The sequence below is a fragment of the Labeo rohita genome, chromosome 16 (assembly GCF_022985175.1).
Source record: "Labeo rohita strain BAU-BD-2019 chromosome 16, IGBB_LRoh.1.0, whole genome shotgun sequence".
NCBI classification, from domain to species: Eukaryota; Metazoa; Chordata; class Actinopteri; order Cypriniformes; family Cyprinidae; genus Labeo; species Labeo rohita.
Genome location: NC_066884.1, coordinates 18,296,395 through 18,315,399, shown reverse-complemented (window position 1 = coordinate 18,315,399; position 19,005 = coordinate 18,296,395). Strand labels below are relative to the sequence as shown.

Sequence of the window (19,005 nt, the reverse complement as noted above, 5' to 3'; positions counted from 1 at the left end):
GCTTTAATTCGTCATATTTTTGCGTTTTTTCCCCCCACAAAACAAAAGGTAAACACAGAGATGCAGAGAATATATTTATTCAAATATAAATCAACACAGGGAAAAATACATACTGCAGAAAAATACTCTCATTTACCATTACCACAGTCCTCACAAATCTCAAAATAATTGAGAAAAAAAAGCAACCTAAAGGAGAAGTTCACTTCCAGAACAAAAATTCATATCTTGCTTTCTTCAGTCTATACGAAATTATGTTTCTTGAAGAAAGCATTTCAGGAATTATCTCCACATAGTGGACTTGAATGGTGCCCCCAAGTTTGAACTTCCAAAATGCAGTTTAAATGGCGCTTCAAATGGCTCTAAACGCTCCCAGTCAAGGAAGAGGGGTCTTGTATAGCAAAATGGTCATTTTCGAAACAAATTGACAGTTTATATACTTTTTAACGTTAAATGCACGTCTTGTCTCGTCTCTGCGATGCGCATGTGTAGTCTGTGTAATCCGGGTCAATACAGTTAGGTCGAAAAACAAAAATCTAATTTTCTTCTTTAATTTAAAAATCATCCTACATTGCTGTTTTACCTTTTTTATAAAGGGTGTTTGATCTTCTTTGCATGTTCACTCTGTAAAAGCTTCGGTACTTCTGCAGCAATGTAGGAGGATTTTAAAGTTGAGGAAGAAAATAAGATGGGAGTTTTTCAACATACACTAACTGTCTTGAAACGAAAAAAAAAAAAACAACTGTTCACGCAGAGTTAGACAAGACGAGGTTACAAAGTATATAATAGATTAAATAAGAAGATAAGACCCTTAAATCCGTTCTTCTTTGGCAGGGATCATTTAGAGCCATTTGAAGCTGCATTTAAACTACATTTTGGAAGTTAAAACTTGGGGGAGATAATTCCTGAAATGGCTTGGGGGAGATAATTCCTGAAATGTTTTCTTCAAGAAACAATTTCTTATCAACTGAAGAAAGACATGAACATCTTGGATGACAACGGGGAGTAAATTATCTGTAAATTTTTGTTCTGGAAGTAAGCTTCTCCTTTAAGAGTGTAATTATGGTCTCTCTATACAATAAAAATGTCATCTATGCATATACAGTACATTCCAAATACACAGGTTTGCACTTACGGTGTGTTTACATGAGGAAAAAAAATAACAACAATAATATCAATATCATTAATAATAATTATTATTATTACTACTAGTAATATAACACTATAACTATTATTGCAATTATAATAATTATTATTCCAAATCATTTAATATTATTTTTAAAAATAAAGAATCACATTATCATAAAGAAAACAACTCTCAATCTCAATACTGCTGTTTACACTACTATAAAGTGCTTATTTGTTGAGACTGACCGAACGCAAAACTTTGTCTGGGACATACAGTGCAGTTTGGGTTTTGTATCACTCATTAACGGCAGTGAAAATGAGGAGAGAATAGACATCAGCACCTTCGCAAATGATACTGCAGTGGTCATTACAGCCTGCACTTAAAGTGCGTAACATCACCGTCGGTGGACTTCAAGAGGACGGGAGCTCAAAACCACTTGCAGCAAATTCATTCTGACACAGTGAAACACCAACCCACTGATTAAAACTCCAAGTCAGTGACAGATTGACTATTAGTCTTGAGAACTGATGTAAAACGCAACGACACGAATCAGTAAGCCTGTGCCTCTGAGGGAGATGATGCAGCACAGTTTCGCCTCAGTAACACAGGTATGGCCATTTAAACAGGACTAAATTAACATGGTGTTTTATGTAACACCCTTGAGATGAATGAGTAATCTCTCTCCGAGGGAGGCAGTTTTAAGTCACACACACAAAAATGTGAAAAAACAAGGTGGAAACGCTCAGCAGTGCATTCAAGGTTACATTGTCCAACCAAAACTAAAAAAAAGGCTTACAGACAACTCGACTGGAACGGATAACCAGAGGGCGTCAGAGTGTCTTATCGTTCCTCTCCCAGTTCTGGTTGTTTTAGTCATGGTTGCATGAAGGGACTCCACACAATGGCCTTCGCATCTACAAGCACAATGGCATTGAGAAGCTTTTTCTTTTTCACAAACAAGTTTCTTAAAACACACATACAACACCAAACTGACTGAAACAGGAAGCATCTGACAAAAATACCCAGAAGCGCAAATGACTAGACATGTGTAACATACGCCCTCCAACAGAAAGTGCAGAGTAACCAAGATTTGATATTTCAAATCTGTCACCAGAAAGCAGCAGCTTTGACATGGTGAAAAGAGCAAGCAAGCAAATCTTTTTATATCGTGACACTCTCATAAACTGACTCTCAAATGCTGCAATCAGCAGTAGATGGAGCATTGTTTTCTCTCAGCAGAAAGCTCTGGCTTAATCCAATCATAGACACACCGATAAAGAAGTAGAGGCCTTTACTCGGGATATATAAAGTCCCAGAAGACATCTCGGGCTGTGCCAGTTAGCTGAGCAATCTTAAAATGACAGCAAGTGGAGTTTCAATAATAAAGTCGACAATAAATAGGATATGCGCGCTATATAAACACACTGCGGGGGTTCAAGCCACTGTCACACAGCAAAGCTGTGCACGCAAAGTCCCAAACCTCCCATACAGCACTAATGAACTTTATGGAGTGGCAAAACGCTGGCTATTTTTTGTCGGAGAGTCAATAGAGTCAATTAGTGCCAGGAAGAGAGGCGACCTGATTCAAATAGAGACACGCTATCACAGCGGTATGTATCACACATGTGCAGGCTGAAAGATTTCATTGGCTCAAGGTTGCTGGGTGTTGAGGGAGTCTGCTTAAAATACCTCTAGGACGGGCTGGGTGAGAATTGAAGAGCGCACTCAAAATGGGTCAGCGTGCACAGGGACAGACGACACGATTGTTAACAGAGGGAAACAAACTGAGTGAAGGAACAAGGGATATGGAAAAATAACAGAAGCTTGCGTTGACATGTCAGAGCGACCAAGAGGGAAAGACGATGATGGAGAGTTACAACCTCTCCCCTCCTCTAAGCCCATGTTCAGTTTTCAAACCATATAAATTTTTGTCTTTTTGACAAGCAATCTAATCTAAGAGATAAATGTGATTATAGTGTGATTATAACAAACAAATCTTAATGAGTCGAATTATGCGACTTCAACACCACTTGAGACTTAAAAGTGAAATTCATCCAAATAATGAAAATTCTGGCATTATTTACTCACCTTTTTGTCATTCCAAACCTGCATGACTCAGTCTTTTTGCCCATAAAATGAAAGTCAATGGAGCCCCTTGTTGGTTTGTTTTGGACCTCAGTGGTTTTCATTGTTTGGACAAAAATAGCTGAAATGTTCATCAAGAAATATTCATGCAGGTCTGAAATGATGTGAGGGTGAAAAAAGGATGACAGAGTTTTCATTTAGGTGAACTAGCACTAACAAACTAAACACAAGATAATATATAACAAAACAGACTATTATTTTAAGTATAACAAGACTGGACACACCACAGAACACAAGCAACACCATATCACAAATGATGTAACTTGAGCTTTCCTTGCACAGAACGCTTGTGGAAATTTGATCACGATTAATTGCATCTAATAAACATTGAACTCTACTAGGACAAAGCAGCATCAGAAATCCTATTCAAACGCTACTCGCACAGGACGTCCTCTCAGAGCCAAGAGGCAGGTAGATTAATAAAGGGTGATTAACATACACAGTAACACCATATTATAATTTGGTGCCATAAATAATTCAAAAGCTACTATAAAGAAAAAAAATCAACCATTAATAAACGCTTGTCAGTTAGCCCCAGGATGCCTAGCAGCAGTGCATTCTATGGAGTTTAACTTGTAGCACACAGGTATAATATTGAATCACAGTTTGTAGAGCGATTTCATTAATGTATAAGAACATTTAGTGCTATAAGGTGTGAGGTCTGGGTTTATACATCCATTTGTAATGTCTTTGAACGACGGTTATGTGCTGGGATGTTTGTACAAGGCAGGATAATAGTTTTTGTGCTGGTATAATGCAACAAAAGGCAAGGTGGTAAACAGATGTAAAGGGAGCGCATGTGTACGCAATCACATTTGAGTAAAGCTTGAGGTGTTCTAATTTGAACTTTATCCACTCTATAACTAAATAATTAATAGTGTTTTTCATAACATATATATCTCTTTTGGTATCATTCAGAATGGAACCAGTCCAAAATCTAAGATGGAATCTTTTCAGCTTCAGAATTAGTGGGAGGGTAAAAACCAGAAAGCCCCTCCTCATCCACAACAGAAGCCCCGCCCCCAACAAACAGCCCTTCCTCCTCCTCCTCCTGCAGAGTCACTTGAGAAAGCTGAGTGTGGTCTCTTTTGGTGGCAGCAGGCTTCTGGTTGGTTCGTTCCAGTTTGCGATGCTTGCGCATTTCTGGGGGAGGGTCTTTCATGGTGAAGACATCCCGGATTCGCTCCATGCATACGTTAGCAGCTTCCCGAGTCTCCCTCGAGAGCTGGGACAGACTGAGGAAGCCGTGAGGAAGGTCATCTACGACACACAGGGTCACTGGCTGACCGACATTTCGCAGCCTTTTGGCAAACATCACAGAGTCGTCTAGCATTGGGTCCAGATGACAGGCCTGAGAAAACAGATGGCAAAAAAAAACTTAGACACAAGAAAGACAAAATATGAGTGAAACATTTTTGCAGAAGCTTTGGTCAGTCTTACCACTATGTGTATGGGAGGTAGTCCCTTTAGCATGCTGTCTGGAGCTAGAAGGGGGGACATGTAGGGGTTTCTGACAACGGGAGAACTCTGCACGTTCATCTCTGCTAATTGCTCTGACCGCAGAGGCTCAAAGCCCTCTGGAAACTCCCAAGGTGTCTCAGAGTCCTCCTCACCAGCAGGGGGTGGAATGGCCACAGAGGAAAAGGATTCTGTTACTGAGGGATCTACTTCTTTGCAGAGGAAGAAACTCACATCCTCGGGCTAGGAGAGAGGTGGAAATAATGGGTCAGTATGGTCAGCATTATATGAATGCGAGGTAACAAGGTTGGATCAAGGGCAGATGGCTTTTTAATTATTATTTACATTATTACGATTACATTTTTTACATTTTTAATTACATTATATTAAACATTTTATTTTAACTCCACCGCCAGCATTTTTTTCCCTAAAATTTCATGGCCCCCCCGGAATATTTTGTGGTATGATTATCTGAACATGCAATAAATCCAAATAAAGAATAGAGCCTCTACTTTTACACAGAAAAGCAGGTTTAAAAAAAAAAAAAAAATATTGATTTAAATTACTTTTTTCCCCACATCAATCTACACTCCATACACCATAATGGCAAAGCAAAAAACTAGTTTTTAACATCTTTGCAAGTTTATTAAATGTAAAAAACTTAAATGATTCCATTGCATAAGTATTCATGTCCTAATCTGGGACAGTTGAAATTTAGCTTCTGAAACACTCTTTTTTTACAGAGTCTAAAAGGGGAAGAGTACATATTTAGATAATTTCAAGGCCATTCTGGATGTTTTATAATCACATATACTGACTGATGATGTTATTGTTAAGTTAGATAAATGTCTACAAGAGATATTAACAGGCCTAAAATGTGATGTTGAAAAAACAAAACCATGAAACTAAGCTAATTCTGAATTCCCAAAACAAGTTAAGCAAACAGGAAGCAAGAAGATCCAAAAAAGGCAAAATGAGAAAGTAAAGAAAGGAGTACAAATGGGCCTGATGATCACTCTGTTTGAGTTCCATGATCATATGTGGAGATGGGAGAAAACTACAGAGGGACAAACATCACTGCAACAATCTGGGCTTTATGGCAGTGTGGGCAAACTCAATCCTCTCCTCAGTGAAGACACATGAAAACACACTTGGAACACCAGATTCTCTGGTCCGTCAAACCTCAACTCCAAGCATCATGTTTGAAGGAAACCAAGCACTGCTCAACACCTGAAGAGTACTATCCCAACAGTAAAGTGTGCTGGTAGTAGCCTCATGCTGTGGGGCTGTTTTTCAGCAACAGGGACAGAGAGACTCGTCAGAGTAGAAGAAAAGCTCAATGCACCAAAAAATTTAGATAGTGTTAATGAAAATCCAGTTCAGAGCATTCAGAACCACAGAATGGGCAGAAGGTTCACCTTCCAATAGGAAAATGACCCTAAGCGCACAGCAAGAGTGGGTTAATAGCAACGCTCTTGAGTGGTCCAGCCACAGCCTGGATTTGAACCCAATCAAACATTTCTGGAGAAACCTGATAATGTGTCTGCCCCCACCCAACCTGACAGAGCTTGAGAGGTGAAGAGGTGAGGAGAAGAAAAGCAGATAATTGCCAAATGCAGATGTGCAAAACTTGTCACATCATATCCAAAAAGACTTGAAGCTATAAAGGTGCTTCAGCTAAATACTGAGTAAGGGGTATGAATACTTACGCAATGTACTTATTTCATTTGGTTTTTGTTTATTGTCGATGATTGCATTATTTTTCATGTGCATCTGCTTATATATGAAATCGCTTGTTTCTGTGTTTTCTTTGCCTGTGTTTTTGTTTAGGAGATTCTGGACTTATTCAGGAGATGCATAATAGCACCCCCGAGTGTATAACAGTGAAAACACAGAAACCCAGAAAATTTCATTTGGCAGGGAAGCGTTGTCTCATAAACAACAGAAAATTGTGTTTGCCGGGGAAACAGTTAAAATGTTATGTCAAAGCTGATCGTCAGCTTTTCCTCTAGTCTTCAGTGTCACATGATCCTTCATAAATCGTAATATGCTGATTTGCTGCTCAATGTTAAAAACAGTTGTGCTTAAAGTTGTGTTAAAAACAGTGTTGCTTTTTGTGGAAACAGTGATACATTTTTTTCAGTATTCTCTGATGAATACAAAGTTCAAAAGAATTGAATTTATTTTAATTATGAATATTTTGTAACATTATAAAATGACTTGTACATTCAATTGTACTTATCAATTGAATGCATTCTTGTTATATTAAAAATATTAATTTGTATAGTCGTATATTGACTGTGCAGTTAAATACATTAATTCACATACGGTTTAATAATTCATAAATACATTTATGTAAAAAATATTTACTTTTTTTGTTACTGCTTTTGTTATATAAGACTATATGGATAGTGGAAGAAGGAATGTGGGAGAAGGGAGGAGTGGGTTCAGGAAAGGCTGAGATGACTCATTTGAACCAGCAAAAATTAGCGTTTCAAATCCTGCAATTATCCACACATCTGCGTCATCGCATCATGGGATTCTCTGAGGGATTTTAACACATACTTGAACAATGGCATGCAAAATCCAAGTGACATCACTGCAGCATAATCCTTCGCACTTTCTCAGAGTTGCAAACTAGACTTAACTCTCAGCACTGTCCTTTCTCACTTCACTAAGCCGGACAGAGAGAAATACAGAGAAATAATTGTATGGAATCAAAACAAAAAAAAAAAAAAAGAAAGCAAAGAGATTTATTTGTACAGAGTGTACCGGACTGAAATAACCAGATCAACAATTTACTGCAAGCCATTAAAATCAGGCAGTGTTAAGAGGCCAGTTAATTTTGTGCATTAGACAGCCTGCGTTCTGCCACAGCTCTAACTCTGATGCTAATTATGGCATAACAAACTCCTGTTTTTTTGCCACCAATGCCAATTTGATACTCTTTACAAACATCTGTTCTGCATTCCAGCAAACATACCAGATTCTTACTAACAATGGGGCTGTCTGTTATTTAAATGTTATGTTTGACTATGATATAAGCAACACTGTTAAACTGTTGAAGGCTAGGTCATTCTCACTCTAGATAGCAAATTAATCAGCGCAAATATTGGCATATGTTTCACATACTCATAAAGCCATGAAAAACAGGCTGATGGATGCGGCGCAGCAGAGATTGGCATCCTAGTAGAATGCAAATCAGCCTGTTGATTAATATGACTCACTGTTGCAATCTGTAAAAGAGAGACCTTCGACACCACTGGAGCTTTAGGGACACGGTGAAAGCGGGAATTTGATTAATTCCACCTAAAGCGCTAGATGAGGAGCTGTACCTTGCTTTCGGGTGTCAGTGTGATGTCGAGGATGGAGCTGTGGTTGGCTGTAGTGGTACTAATGTGGTTGGCAGTCTGACTGGCATTGTTCTGTACGTCGCTGGCACCGCTGTTAGTGTGTGTGCCCAAGTCCTGGCACGTCTGGCTCCTCAGAGACCCTTTCTCCAGGGAGCACTCAGACGCCTTGCCGGACACCGGAGGGTCCGCGTGAGGCGAGGTCAGAGAGGCTTCAGAAACGCTTTTTCTTACAGAGTCTAAAAGGGGAAGAGTACATATTTAGGTCATTTCAAGGTCATTCTGGAGGTTTTATAATCACATATACTGACTGATGATGCTCTCATGTTATTGTTAAGTTAGATAAATGTCTACAAGAGATATTAACAGGCCTAAAATGTGATGTTGAAAAACAAAACTATGAAACTAAGCTAATTCTGAATTCCCAAAACAAGTTAAGCAAACAGGAAGCAAGAAGATCCAAAAAAGGCAAAATGAGAAAGTAAAGAAAGGAGTACAAATGGGCAGAGGGTAGCAATTTTAAGCACAAGGGGTGGGGGTTTACAAAGACCCTCACACAGACATTGGTGGAGGCTGTTGGCGAGGAAACAGTTGCCAGGGAGAGGTAAGGCATGTGACTGGCTGATGTGAAGTGTGTGTGTGGCATTAAACAGACACTCGGGAAAATATTAGGGCCCTTTAAACGACCATACAAACACATACGACTGACAGACGCACCAGCCACAACACAGCTGTACTGCTCATAGCCATAATCTAGTGAAAAACTATTCTCAGCAATGTTAGTGTAGTGAATAATGAATTCATGGCCATCATGAGGCAATTAGAATGCTTTGTGTTGTGTGACACACCACACTAATGATGCCTTTTAGCCACACCGCATTGACATCCTGCACAGCCCTACTCTTTCTCTCTCTGTGTGAGCTAATGAACTCAAATGATATGAGATCTGGGGTTGATAGTAGTCCATTTAAACCATTGACTTTAAACCGACGGGCATTTGGCACAACAGAGTATGTGAAGCCATTACAAAGAGCTTTGTTTGAGATGGTTATTATCAGCTTTTCAGTTGAGCTGTGTGACTATGCAATGAAAACTGCGATAAAAATAAACCGAGAAAGTATAAAAATGCAGAGACAATCAGAGTTGAGCATTTGCGACAACTGTGTTAGAAATGCAAAATATATCGGTACCATATCAGCTATCAGCCAGTATGATATTTAGATGACCTTTGCATCATCTAAAACTCACTTGAAGTTAATAAAAAAATAAAAAAAACAAAAAATGAATGATCAAATAAAAATATATGTAATATGTTATATGTAATCTTTAGCAAACCTACGATATACACTGTAATTCTGTGATGCCTAAATTCACTTGTAGCATTTAAAACAGTGCAGTTCAAATGATTAATCGCGATTAATCGCATCTAAAGTTTTTGATTATATGTGTGTGTACTGTGTATATTTATTATGTATATATAAAGACATATAGTGTATATTTTGAAAATGTTTCTGTGTATTTACATATACATATTTATGTTCATATAATTTATATTATATATAAATATATTTAATATATAAATATATTTCTTAAATATATACATGCATGTGTGTGTACTTATATATACACACAATAAATATACACAGTACACACACATATATTATGTACAAAAAAACCTTTTATTATTAATCACGATTAACCGTTGCCCAGCATGAGCTTAAAATGATTGATTTTAGTTCAAAATTTTTTTTATTATTTATTTTAACACAATAGTATACATAAATTGTAATTTCATGACAATTTTGGAAACACTTTACAATAAGGTTCATTAGCTAACATGAACTATGCTCAGAAGAACCACTTTCCACAACACCATCTATGGGTCACACTCCACAAGCTGGAGAGTGAGTTAGAGAAGCTACCACATATAGCTCTGAACAAATGGCAATTATCACCATGCAGCAAATTATATGAAGCAAAGGAGAGTGCTATGAGGGCTTCATATGCGTTAATTTAAATCTAATTAAAACTGATCAAATAATTAGCCAGCTGCACTATTACAAAGGCATCATCATCAGCGTGTGGAGGGGTTATAATCATAAAAAGACACATTGATAAATGTCATTTAGACACTCAACACAATGAGTTTGAAAATACAATATATCTCAGTCATATACAGGTACCTGCACTCCCTCTGTCCAGCAGAGAATGGATCCAGTTGGAAGCTCCCTGTTTGAAGTCTCGGAGCAGCAGGGCTGTATCTCTCCTCACCATGCTCAAAGTGCTCACCTTCTCCACCTGCTTCTCCACCTGTGGATCTGTGCCTACACACAGCAGAGGAGGACAAAGGGAAAAAGTAAATAGCATACAGTAGGGGTCAAAAAATCCAAATTGAAACTGTGGGAATCAAATCAAACAAATAATCTAAATTTAATTTAAAAAGCAACATGCAAGTAAAAAAAAAATCTTAAAAGTAAACCGAACAAAACCATTTTAAAACAAGAAAAGTATGATGTAAAATAAAGCAGAAAGAAATCCTGCTATATTTCTAGGTCATTACTGAAATCAGTAATTTCTGTAATTTTGAGTAGGTTTCTTATTGTTGATAAATAGATTTTTCCACAAAATGTTAGTTCGTTACCACATTGGACTAAAACTTGCTAACACAGGATATAACAACCCACCACCCCACCTCCTAAAAAATAATAATTGTTCAATTAATAACAATATTTTTTGTAATTTTGGTAATTTTTTTTTTTTATTATTTGAATTGAGTAGATTTTTTGGTAATTTTGCTCTTTTTTTTTTTTTTTTTTTGTTTTTTTTTTTTTTATTTGGGTTCAATTTTGGAATTTTTTTTGGTAATTTTTTATGGGTAGGTTTATTTTCTTTGTATAATATTGATCATTTTTTTGGTAATTTGATTTTTCCAAAAAATGTTAATTCATGTTACCAGATTGGACTAAAACTTGCTGACACACATTATTCAATTAATAATAAAAATATTTGTAATTTAGGTAAGTTTTGGTAATTTGATTTGAGTAGGGTTTTTTGTTTTGTAATTTTGGCCATTTTTTGTCATTTGTTTTGGGTAGTTTTTTTTTTTAAATATAATATACCAAATATATATATATATATATATATATTTTTTTTTTTTTTTTTTCTTATTTAATTATTACTTTTTTTTTTTTTTTTTGGTCATTTGATTTGGGTAGGTTTTTTTTTTTGTTTTTTTTTTTTTTTTTAATTTGGTCATTTTTTTGGTAATTTGATTTTTTTAATCTTTCTGGGTAGATTTTTGGTAGTTTTGCTTTTATTAATTTTTTTTTTGTAATTTACTTTAAAAAAAAAAGATTTATTTATTTTTTGAGTAATTTGATTTGGGTAGGGTTTTTTTTTTTTTAATAATTTTGTTAAAACATTTTTTTAATAACTTCTTTTTTTTTTTCTTTTTTTCACTCTACATTGTTACACCTGTGTTCCAAAATCACCAGCTTACAAAAACTGCTTATAAATTTCTGGTTATATTTGTTTTCTTTTAATTAGCACAAGTTTTTAAATTGTTTTTAGAGCGGATAAATCATAGGCCCATTAATCTGAGTTAATGCACCTCAATTTTTGAATACAAAAAAGTCTGACAAAAAGATTAAAAAAAAAAAAAAAAAAAAAAAAATCACAACAGAAGAGGGATACAACTTAAATATCCAGTACTACTATATAACAAAAAGACAATATTGCTATAGTTCACCTGCAAAGGAAAGGAAATACAAGCCGTGGGCCACCGATGTGACTTTACCATTACTATGATTGAAAACACTACTAATCGAATAATTTATAACAAAATACAAGCCTATTAATCTATTCCTGACGTGTGTGGCTTCACTTAACTTTACTTGTTGAAATCATTCATCATCATTAAGGTGTCTACACTCCCTAAATTGCGAATATGCTAAACTTTTACCAGCGATAAATTAAGCATCGGACCTGACCGTTCCAGCTCGCTAATAACCTAAGTCACAACACAGCACTATTTGTCATAAAACCCTATGACGGCTCCAGACTGACCGGCGTAAGCGCTGAGACAGCGTGAGAGCACACTGAGGGGCAACAGAGGGTCCATGAGGGTGAGCAGGCGGGATGGCGAGGCGTACACGGTGAGCAGGGTGGCGGGGTACGCGGCGACGATGCCGTCCGGCATGCGCACGCCGTGAGCAGCGGCCCGCATCGACACGGTCACACACAGATTTCCGCCTGCGCTGTCACCGGCCAAACACACGCGTTCACCGGTCCAACCTGAGGAGGAGAAGATCCAACAAAAGAGATTTAGGAAGGAACGGACCAGAAAATGAAGTGAGCAATAGATCAAATAAAAAATGATTTAGAGAATCAAGAAGACAAATACACTCTATAATTTTCAACTGCAAATGAGGTCACTGATCTGAGGTTTTCACACCAAAGACACCCAAAGAGAATTATTAGCGGCGCGTGATCCGCGTCATGATCCTGAGATAGATAGCAGAGGTGAGAGAACACTGAATGATGAATATGTTTACGCTGCTGTAGTCAGACCGAGTGTGAGCTGAGTTTCAATAGGCGTCTTTGTTCCCTGTGGGATCTCGACACCAGCACAGCACAACAGTATGACAGATCGTCAAGGCGGCCGATTTCACTTGTCTTGTACCTTAATCAGTTTTCTTAAGGACTAATCAAGTGGCTGAATGACACAATGTCGAAAAATAGAATTAATAATTTAAAAAGCAGTCTGGGAGATGGATGATGCAATTACTGTAAATATTGTATTCAGTGTTTCATTAAAGCGATAATAAAGCTAACAAAATTTAACTAATAAAATAAAATATTTCTCCACAAAATGTGATCTGGCATTCTGGAGGGAACTCCAGAATTTTTTTGTTTTCAAAAAAAGCGGCTTGGAGTGAAGATTTTGTCACCTCCAATAGGTGAATGTCAACCTCAAAAAAAGACAGCAGTCTTGCATGACAAAGCAGCAAGACTCGGTTGACAGGTGCTGCCAACTCCCACTGAAAGTGAACTAGGAACGTGGGGTTATTACATACTGTATAAAGCATAAAGTGTATAAAAGCATAAAAGCTTCAAATCAGCAATAAATTAAAATTCATCCCATTTTCTAAATGCAAAATGCTAAAAGTCATTATTGCATTTGTTTTTTTCTCCCCAAACAATATTTGAAGAGTTAAGAGGCAAAAGCCCCTAAATCCAGCACATAAACACCTCAGTCGGAATAAAAATGCCCAAACCGAATATAAATTTTAATTGGTGTGAAAAGGGTGGGAAAAGCCTTTCTATAAACCAAACAAAATTAAAATTCTGCCATGTAAACGCGTTAAACCGATCACTTTGCTGCATTCTGGGATTTGGGGACACCGACACTACAGTAGAGACTGAGGAAAAAATGTGTTTTGGCCACATTATTCAAATATTAGTATAATAATTAGTAATAGTATAGAATAGTAATTAGTACAATAATTAGTATATAATATATAATATATAACACAATATTTGAAGAGTTAAGAGGCAAAACCCCCTAAATCCAGCTGACGTATTTCTTTAAAATGAGCATTTCTTTCTGGCTACTTTGTATAGTTTTCTATGTAAGTACTGGTACTTCTGATTGGGCTGAGGCTGGAATTTAGAGAGTTTAAAGTAAAAGTATTTGATGGACGTATACTATGTGTCTGGAGCATTCACTCTGTATCATTATCTCATTTTTGACCGATATGGCTTTTAGCTGGTTTTGCATCTGAACTCTTCATTTAATCAAAATGCCATAACTAGACCTTCCAGTGAAAATGACAGACTTCTTTCTATTGACATATCCCAGATTCTCCAATAATTTAGTCTGCTTAAACCCCTATAAGTTCACATTCATCTGCCTCCATTTTTAAGTGCAACACCCACATCTCAAAATCCAACAGAACCAAGTGCCCACCCAATATTTATTTTTTTCGATAAGCCGTTACACTCCAATGTATATAACAATATGGAAAAAAGATCTGTTGTTATTTTCAATTCATCGCAACTTTAAGAAACAAACATGAATCATTAGCCCCATTTACATGCACACTTTTTTGCCATTCTGACTGAGATTGTTCCGACTGATGGATTCTGGTTGACTGTTTACATGGGATGTTATCTAAACCGATCTGGTGTTTACATGTGCTGAAGCTTTCAATTGGAATAATTTTGTGACATGCACACGCAGCTTGTCTGCTGTAGAGGCCATTCACATGGTACATCTTTAATAGGAAGTAATCTGATCAGCTTTCTAATTTTTTTTGACCGGTTTGTGAAAAGGTTTATTCCAATCCTTTTAATAGGTCTGTTTACATGGAGCATTGTAATTGGTTTAAAAGTCCAATCTGAATGAAAATGCTCCGTATAAACACCTCAGTCGGAATAAAAATGCCCAAACCGAACATAAATTTTAATTGGTTTGAAAGGGGTAGGATAAACCGTTCTATAAACCAAACAAAATTAAAATTCTGCCATATAAACATGTTAAACCGATTACTTTGCAGCATTCTGGGATTTGGGAAACACCGACACTACAGTAGAGACTGGGGAAAAAATGTGGTTTGGCCACATCATTCAAATATTAGTATAGAATAGTAATTAGTATATAATAAAAAAAATATATATTAATGCAAATACTTTTTTTCCCACTGGTGATTTGTATTTGTTGTCATTGTACACTACTTAGCATGTCCCAAAATTGAAAGCGCATGTAAACACCATATCGAATTAGATAACAATCTTTCAATCGGAATGATTTTAATCGGAATGAGAAACTGTAAACGTGGCTAGTTTGACTGAAATTTCGGTTAGAGCATTTTTATTCTGACTGAGGTGTTTACATGGAGCATTTTAATTCAGCTTGGACTTTTAAACTGATTATAATCAGAATACAACTGATATCATGTGATCTAATTAAGTATAAAGACAGGGCTATTCCTCTCACCTAGCAGGTTGTGGTTCTTGATGGCCCAGCAGTAGGCGTAGAAACATTCCTCCAAAGCCCGAGGAAACGGGGCTTCAGGAGCCAGAGAATAGTCCACTGAAAGGACAGGGGCATTCAGGTCTTGAGACCAGCTCCTCAGGTATGGCTGGAGAGAGAGAGAGACACACAAATGGAGAATCAAAACTGCTACATTTTTATGGTTTGGAATTTATAGACAATGTAGAAAATCCATACCAGGATTTCCAGGTTCAATTCTATCTTCCTTTTGTTTTTCTTTCTTTATAGAGGGTGTGTTATTCATGTGGTTTAATGTCCAAATCAAAACTGACAATTCTTATTTTTAATAAGTGTTAAAGCGACCCTACTATGGATTTTTGAAAATGACCTTTCTTGCAGTGTGTAACACAGCTCTAAGTGAATGAAAACGTCCTGCAAAGTTTTAAATCTGAAAGTGCACTGTGTATAAAGTTATTGTCTCTCAAAAGAAAGAGTCGATTCGGAGTCATTTAAATGAGTCGGTTTTTTGCATATACCATGGCTGTTTGGGTGTTTAATGTAATGGTGATGGGCATTCTGATATGCGCTGCACACAGTAGACCAATCACAACAGACTGGGTCATCGGACCAATCACCAATCACAGCAGATTAGCATCTTGCAATGGAGGGGTTTGAACAAATGATTCGTCAAGTGAATCATTTGGGAGTCATTGAGCAAAAAAAGTATAAATAAATGCATATTATAAGACAATGAAAGTGTTTATGAACTTGCATGCATGTCAACCTGTTGTTGAGGACTCCCAAAACCAAAATATTAACCTTTTATAATCCATAATAAGGGCACTTTAATTATAATTAATTTATCAGTGCACATCATTAATTCTATGAACCAAAGTCCCCTCCTGTAGTTTGTCTGTTTTATTCAGAAATACATCACAATAGGAAAGAAAAATTGGTTGCAATTTCCAGATGATGCTGACTTTAATGTTTAACATTAATTTGCCTTAATTTAATCTTTCAATTGATGAGTCCCAATCCTCAATACAATAATCTTTTATCCTGAGTTTGAATATGGCTACCTACCTACTATATAGTATGCAAGAAGCAATACATCAAATATTTGACCCTGGACCACAAAACCAATAATAAGAGTAATTTTTTTTAAGAGTTATACATCATAAATAAGTTTTGAATAAAGCTTTCCATTGATGTATGGTTTGTTAGGATAGGACAATATTTGGCCGAGATCCACTATTTGAAAATCTGAAATCTGAGGGTGCAAATAAAAACAAAATATTGAGAAAATCGTCATTACAGTTTTCCAAATGAAGTTCTTAGCAATGCATATTACTAATCAAAAATTAAGTTTTGATATATTTATGGTAGGAAATTTACAAAATATCTTCATAGAACATGATCTTTACTTAATATCCTAATGTTTGTTGGCATAAAAGAAAAATCAATCATTTTGACCCATACAATGTATGGGTTATTGCTACAAATACACCTGTGCTACTTAAGGGTCACATATGCAGTATGTCTAAATACGCAGTATTCAGTAGGCATACAGTAGGCAAAAATACCTGGATTACCTACTTCCTCCACCCAAATTTTGAAGTGTGCATACAATGAATTATGAGCTGATGTCACATTCGTCAAAGCTGCCATTGCTGATGACAATGCCAACACACCTGATGAAGTTTGTCCAAATTGAATTTATATCACACATCATGTATATTTACTAGCAGTTGAGAAGTTTTTCCTCAAATGTAGTCCATTTTCAGACTTCATATTATGGCTTTATTTCACTGGCTTGTTCAAGTATTTCTAGCATTGCTGACTGATGGCAAAGATCCACATTTTCAAATCCTGAACTGCTTTTTCAGCTCTCAACCCTAATTCCTCTCTGAATCCTGTAGTTTCCTGCTTTAAGACAGTGGTTTAAGTGTGGCTGCACTGCTGAAAAGAGGCTGAATTACAGTCCTCAACACTAAATGTTCACTTCAAGCAGCTTCTGTCACCCCGAATACACGCCTGACGGCGCCTCGCCATGCGTTTACGTAAGAGAAAACACTCAGGGAATGAACATATTCCTTCTCCGATATTTCAGTCTCTTTACCAGTTTTTTCCTCATTCTCTCTCTCTCGTTTTTGTTTTGTAGTTTAAAGACATGATGTGTGCTGACAGGCGTCAAAACATGTTGCTCTGACTGCCAGTTACATCTCATATCAACGTGTCCATTGTTGAGTGGCGCTCGTTCAAGCAGCTAATGCATTGTGTCGAGAACGAAAGCTCCCGCTGGTGAGTGTTTATGTGACGTGAAGGTGAATTTTGCATGAGAGCAGTGATAATATGATACTTTAACAGAGACGCAGTCTCATACTTTGCACAAGACACTGGACACAACTGAACGCAAATGACCAATATCTTATTCCGCTTACCAAGAAGCTGCTCTGCATAATAATCAACACAAGAGGCACTATTTAAAACCATTAAATGAATGTTCAGACATAGAAGTGGGACCCTGGGTGACTGCAGTTAATGTCTAAAGTATTAAAATATTCAAAATTTGAAATAGAAACATGCCATGAGCAACTAAAGTTACATGGATAAGATGAATCCAAAGGTTAGGAGAAGCTCTATATACTGTAGTATCTTGGTGTTTCTTTGTCTCTGTGGACATTCAGAAAAATAACCTCTCGTTAAAACTTAACTTAAATTTAATTGAATCACTGAGGAAGGACTGCCCCCTAATAGTGGACTAACCACTAGTCAACGAGAAGAAGCTTGGTCGACGAAAATTTTATTAGTTGCTTAGTCACTGAAAACAAAATCATTCATTTTTGGTCATACAGATAAGAGTAATACATCTTTCGAATCTGTAAAGATTCTACGTTTATTTGTGTGCACTAACAATAACAACAAAACAGTGCGTTTTTGTAAAATAATGAAAGCAAACAGGAAGTGCTTTCTGCCGTCTCAGTCTCTGAATACCTGCCTTACAGACATGAAAAAATACATCTATAGAGAGTAACATGTCTACTTTCAAATGAACCAATTCAAATGGAAAACAAATATTATCCAATCATTTAATCTGTATGAAACACTACTGCGGAGATGACGAGTCAGTGTCGCAGACTTCATCTCTTAAGCCGAAATCAAAAAAAGCACTATCTTATCAATAAACTATTAAAACGTTAATGCAGTTTCCTTGCTATCTTTCCCAGACACATTCATAATTATTATATCTACCGGTGTGCTGTCCCAAGATTTTTTTTTGCGTGCGCTTGAGCGCTTATTAGATTATGTAGGCCAGGCGTTTTTAAACTTTTTTCCAAGGACTTTCTCACAATTCTGAGAAAAAAAGAATTGTAAGATATAAACTCAGAATTGCAAGGAAAAAAATAGAATTTCGAGACAGAAAATTACATTTACAAGAAAAAAGTCATAATTGCGAGATACATACATGCATTTGCGAGGAAGAAAGTCAGAATTGCAAGATACAAACTCACATTTGCAAGAAAAAGTCAAAATTGTAAGATACAAACTTGCATTTGCAAAAAATGTCAGAATTGTGAGATACAAACTCTGAATTGCAAGAAAATAAAGTCAGTATTGCAAGATACAAACTTGCATTTGTGAGAAAAAAAACGTAGAATTGCGAGACAAAAACTCACATTTGCGAGAAAAAGTGTCAAAATTACGTGATACAAATTTGGAATTGGATGGAAAAAAAAAAATCAGAATTGTGAGATACAAACTCGCACTTGCGAGTTTTTTTTTTCTAAAAAAAAAAATTCTGAATTGTGAACTTGTATTACACAATTGCAAGAAAAATTCCAGTATTATCACATTAGTAAACAACTGTGAGACAGCCTTTTTTTGTTGTTGTTGTTGTTTTTAATCATATATTAAATATAGCATATAGGGGG

At 36.4% G+C, this 19,005-nt stretch overlaps 1 protein-coding gene across 4 annotated transcripts in view; it reads right to left on the bottom strand.

The window, feature by feature from the left end:
- Positions 1 to 61: 61 nt before the first annotated feature.
- Positions 62 to 19,005, bottom strand: part of lipeb (lipase, hormone-sensitive b) — a 38,307-nt gene continuing 19,363 nt past the window's right edge. For all 4 annotated transcript variants that reach the window (XM_051131617.1, XM_051131618.1, XM_051131619.1 and 1 more), the window contains exons 8-13: positions 15,077 to 15,221; positions 12,145 to 12,372; positions 10,263 to 10,403; positions 8,065 to 8,318; positions 4,712 to 4,972; positions 62 to 4,622 (exon numbers count right to left, since the gene is read on the bottom strand). In XM_051131617.1, the coding sequence (XP_050987574.1) occupies positions 4,209 to 4,622; positions 4,712 to 4,972; positions 8,065 to 8,318; positions 10,263 to 10,403; positions 12,145 to 12,372; positions 15,077 to 15,221 (1,443 nt within the window). In that variant the 3' untranslated portion in view covers positions 62 to 4,208. The remainder of the gene's footprint in view (positions 4,623 to 4,711; positions 4,973 to 8,064; positions 8,319 to 10,262; positions 10,404 to 12,144; positions 12,373 to 15,076; positions 15,222 to 19,005) is intronic.